At 43.6% G+C, this 5310-nt stretch overlaps 1 protein-coding gene across 1 annotated transcript; it reads left to right on the forward strand.

Moving 5' to 3' along the window:
• The first annotated feature begins 8 nt into the window (after positions 1-8).
• On the forward strand, positions 9-4239 carry LOC125530906 (telomere-binding protein 1-like). Its single transcript, XM_048695322.1, has 10 exons — positions 9-65; positions 180-265; positions 376-1291; positions 1554-1682; positions 1955-2047; positions 2140-2219; positions 2657-2901; positions 3090-3341; positions 3433-3496; positions 3771-4239. Exons 2-10 carry the CDS (start codon positions 188-190, stop codon positions 3927-3929), a joined length of 2016 nt encoding a protein of 671 aa, XP_048551279.1. The 5' UTR covers positions 9-65; positions 180-187; the 3' UTR covers positions 3930-4239.
• Positions 4240-5310: the final 1071 nt, after the last annotated feature.

Below are 5310 nucleotides of genomic sequence, written 5' to 3' on the forward strand. Positions count from 1 at the left end.
CGCGCGCTCCGCCGCTCCCGCCCCCCTCCGTCCCGCCGGCAGTCTTTGCCCATTGGGCTCCAAAGGTACGGGCTTTGCTTGTTCGATTTCGTCCTACGATTGGATAAACCCCACCGACCTGCCCAATTTCCGGAGATCCGCCCCTGGCTGCTCGGTGAGCGCTCTGTTCTCCATTTCAGGCCAAGAAATGGTGTTCCGGAAGAAGTCCGAGGGAGGATCCGTCGTCCGGCGACCTCGCAAGCCACGGGACACGACTCTGGCTCCGGTACACAGCTTTTCTTTTGTGACAGGCTCTTATACATATTTGATTCTGCATTAAACTTTCTTGGAAATGCATTTTCGGTCTGTATTGATGCCCAATTGTAATCATTCCAGGTGAAGCGCTCCGCGAGGTTAAAGAAAAAGCAGATGTATGCTCTTGATCTGCTCGCCACAGTTGCAGAATCCTTGTCCTCAGATGAGGATGATTATTCCACCGAAAGCGACCAAGATGGAGCGGAAGCAAGTCATAATTCAGACAGGATAGCTGTTAAATCAGAACAATTTGATGAAGCCCCGCAGCTCAATAGCACAGCATTGGAGAATGATTGCTCCAGAGGATATACAGTGGGCTGTGATGGTATCTGTGCCTCTCTTGGACAAACTAGCATACGCAAGACAGAGGACTTATCGACCCAGAATGTTGCTGATACAGTAGAGGGGTCACTAATAGAAAAGGCAGATGCGGACAACTTATTGACCCAAAACATTGCTGATGCAGCAGCAGAGCCACTGATAGAAAAGAAGCCAGATGTGTTTGCTGAGGGCTCATTGGTTAGTTGTACAAAACCATCTCTGTTGGATTGTGGTCTTGGCACAATTCCAGAGTATGGAACTATTGGAGTATGCCATCCTTGTTTCCCGACATCAGCAGACGTTAAACAAGTGCATCAAGCCACACCTGCAATAATCGGAAGTCTGGTAGATGGCAATGCCGCAGCTCTGCATGGTTTGGTTGACACCATGGATCTGGATATCAAACCTTCTGTGCTTAATTCTGAGAGTAGCTCAGGAGTGCACTTGGGTGGCCATGACAATGGCCATAAGGCTTCTCCATTCTATCCGGTTCAAGTGCAGCATGCTGCAGATATAGATAATGATGAAAAATCCACCAGGTGTGTGCTTCCAAGCACCTCAGGAAGCAAGGGTGGTTATTTGTCATATAAAGGTGACTGTAGAACAAGGAGATTGTTGTCCACCAGGATGAGGAAGGCAGCTCGTAATAAGATGTGTGGAGAGCTGCCCAATAAAGGTATTTGGAGTTGATCTTTATGTCCTCCACAGTTCCGTAGTTTCCATAAAAAGAATGATATTTCTTTTGCTATTCTATATCATTTACCATGATATGGGAAAAATGATATAAAAGTAGCAAGAGAAAGATTCGTTTCTTATGGAAACTGTGGAGCTGTGGAGGAAATGAAAATCAACCACTTACAGGTTCAGCTAAAAAAACTATATATCATTTCCTCTAGTTATAGCTGGAATTGTGCTGAATAGTGTTCTTTTATTTAAAGGTAGCAAGTTCTGTGGAAAGAAGATATCCGCTACACGTCGAAGGGCGCAGATGCAACGAATGCTCAAGACAAAAAAAGTAGTTGAATGCTACTCTGCACAGCCATCTGATGAAGGGGTCCTAACTGAAAGTATGTACTCCCTCCGATCCAAAATAAGTTTTGTGGTTTTGGTTCAATTTGCCATTTTGAACCAAAACCACAACACTTATTTTGGATCGGAGGGAGTAGCATACTTGTATTGCCATTTTGCCTGGTATTTAAAGGGCACAAATTGCTTACTATTATTCAATTGTAACATTTTACACAGTTGGTACAGATTAGCATTTGATGCACAGTATTGGATAGCCTCACTTCTTGTTTTGGTATACTTCCTAAAGTAAAATGCTGGTTGCCATTTCCAGCCAGTGGGACATCATGCTCCAGGGGAGGTCAGGATCCAACTTGTGCTTCTGAGTCCAGTCAAAGAAAGCCATGTGCTTCTGAGGGCTGTAATGGTAATCCTGGATATTCTGTAGTATTTACATACATGGAACCATTACGTGATTCTTTGACACGATGACTTACTATTGTTTTCGTTTATTTCCAGTCAAGTTCATCATCAAGTCTTTCAACATTCCTGAGCTATCAATTGAGGTCCCTGAAAATGCAACAGTTGGTTCATTGAAGGTAAAACACTATATGTGCATCAAATTGTATAAAATAATTATTGACTTATTAGCAACCATACATTCAATGTGTCTAGCAGGATATTCTCTTTATTCTTTGCTGTCAGTAATCTATTATCAGTAACATTATCTCCAATAGTTGTTTGTGGAAAACCAGTGAGCAGATCTGGCATTCCCTGTTCCACGTTGGTGTTGCATTACAGAATTAAGAATACATTACCGCTGATATCTAGCTGACTGGTTTTTAAAATTCCAGCAATCTAAAATATTGTTGTATACTAAAAGGATGATGCATTTTAGCAATAATTTTGATCTATACAACATGGAAAAATTTAGTGGCATTTTTCTGTCTTGATGTATTACCATAATTGCTTTGCACTTAAAATATCTGTTGCTGTTACCTTCTTATGGATAACATGCTTTCAATTTCGTCTTCAGAGAATTGTAATGGATGCTGTTACTAGTAAAATTGAAGGCAGCCTCAGTGTCAGTGTGCTACTTCAAGGGAAGATCATTCAAGATGACAATAAGACACTTCATCAGGCTGGGATTTGCCACGGGGCAAAACCAGATAGCATAGGCTTCACACTGGAATGTGAAGCTAAGCAAGATTCTCGTCCTTCAGGACTAGCACCTGAAGAGATGGACTCCGCTGGTCCATCTGTTGTGAATCCGTTGTCGAAGTAAGTTACCCATAAAGGATAAAGCCACCTCTTCTCACACTATTATACTGGAGATTTCCATTAGGTTTACTGATCAGAAAGAAGAAAAACATTACCAAGATGCTTTGCAGATGTTTCGAAATATCATTTTGCTTGATCTCTGATGTTTATGCTCATCTAAGGATTTCCTATACGCCACCATTTTCCAGGATAAAGTTTGAACAGCCTTTTATAAGCTGCACTCTGGGTGATTATCCCTATGAAGGGGCTGCGCAAGTCAGGTCAGAAATCTGCCAAGCGATCGTCCCCTATGGGACTTCAAACCCAGACGCGCTGGCCATCGTGCCAGTTGTTCCCAGGTCAAGGCAGAGGGACTTCGGGCAAAGGCGTAAGCGCAGGCCCTTCTCGGTTGCTGAGGTGGAGTTGCTGGTGGAAGCTGTGGAGCTGCTTGGTTTCGGCAGGTTTGTGCCCAGGATAGTTCTTACATCACAGTATCAGTGCAGATCACATCATTTCGTCTCATGTGACCCATCTTTATCTTTTTCCTTCCAGGTGGAAAAACGTCAAGAACCATGCGTTTTGCGACAACGAGGAGAGGACCTATGTCGACCTCAAGGTAATCCCTTGAAAACGGCTCAGTGGAAAAACCTCAGAGTCGCTGGCCATCACCATCTTTTGATCCTGGCACTGCTCCATTCCACAGCTAATTACCTCGCCGCTTGATGCTCCCCTGTAACTAGCTACTTGTTTGCCATGCGTATCTTTCTGCCAGTGTGAATGAAGCACTGGATTTTACTCCTCTATCAGATCATAGCGTGATAGTATAACACAAAACCCCTGTGTTATCAGTTCCTAAGCCCCGTGCTGAGACGTCTTTTTTGCTGAACCAGGACAAGTGGAAAAACCTGGTGCACACAGCGAGCATCCCCCCGCAGCTCCGGCGGGGGAGGGCGATCCCGCCGCAGGACCTCCTGGACCGCGTGCTGGCAGCGCAGGCCTACTGGACCGTGCACCACGCCAAGCGCGACGAGGAGGAAGGCAGAGACTAGACTGACCGATCCGTCCATCCCCGTGTAAAAAAAAGAGAGAAAGAGAAACGAAGCAATTGCGTGTGCCTGGTGTTGCTGGATGAGAGTCAAATGCAATGTCAATGACAGTGTGTGTACCTAGGGTGCCCAGAGACCCCAGAGCGGGTCTGGGCCGCGTCTTGTTCTGTGACTGTTATGTATGGTTTCTATCTAGATTGTCTGTCAGTCAAAACCTGGTGTGGGTTCTGTCTGGGTTTGAGTATCAATCTGTCGGTGTATGTAACTAGAAAATTTATGATGGTATGAAAATGAGGCAAACTCTTTGTCTGTCTGTCTGTCTGTTTGTCCATACACACATGGTGAAGCTAGCCAGCCAGATATGTGATGTCTGTTTCTATCTTGTGTGTGGGTTTACGGTGTCTTTGAAAGGGGATGCATGTTTCCTTGGTGGGATCTGTTGTGCATTTCCTTTGTTGGGATGGGATGTTTGTTTGCAGTGGTGTGGTAAAGAATATGATGTACTAGCATAGAAATAGCAATGTATGGGCCATGGATGGAGCATTTTGTTTCATGATGATGATCTAGGGAGGGAGATGGAGGTGGTGGATCTCAGGAAATTGGTTGCTTGGTCCATTTTGGAGCATACACGTTTGCACTTGAGGGTTGCTTGCGGTGTTGGTATGATGTAGCATAGAAATGGCAATGGATGGCCATCGATGGAATATTACCATTATGATGATGAAGATCTAGAGGAGGGCGTACAGTGAAGCTAGGCCAGCAGATAGAGCTGGTTCAGGAAAGGCCAATTGGGGAAGGCGTCAGCCCTGACGTCTGACGGCGGTTCCGCTTATGTGGATACGGATCAGCACAGCATAGGGGTATATCCAGACCAAGAAATGGTCTCCTCCTTTTTATACATATACATCTAGATGTAGTCCGTTTTGAAATTTCGAAAAGGGCTTATATTTAGAAATGAAGGGAGTATATTATTATACTACTTGTTATATGGTTAAAAAGAACGTAAGATTTAATCTTTTGTTATTTTTTCTTCACACCACCTCTTCATCCGTCCTCCCACCTTTCGCCAATTTTTCTTGGTTTTCCACCCCTTTCTAGTTTCATCAAACCAATATTTGATAACCCAACAAATCATATCAATGTTTGGTATAGCAATAAATTCATGGTCCATAGATAAATTATTTCCTATGATAAAGCTGGAATCGGTCAGACTTCTTTGGCAACGCAATAACAAATATTGAATAGCAATAAATTCATGGTTCGTAAATGAATTATTTTGTATGATAAAACTTGGTACCGATCAGACATTTTTTATAACCCAATAAATAGCAACAAATTCACTGTTTGTGAGCAAATAAAAATGGTCAATCTTTATCTTTGGTAA

This window comes from Triticum urartu, unplaced genomic scaffold, assembly GCF_003073215.2.
Source record: "Triticum urartu cultivar G1812 unplaced genomic scaffold, Tu2.1 TuUngrouped_contig_6647, whole genome shotgun sequence".
NCBI lineage: Eukaryota > Viridiplantae > Streptophyta > Magnoliopsida > Poales > Poaceae > Triticum > Triticum urartu.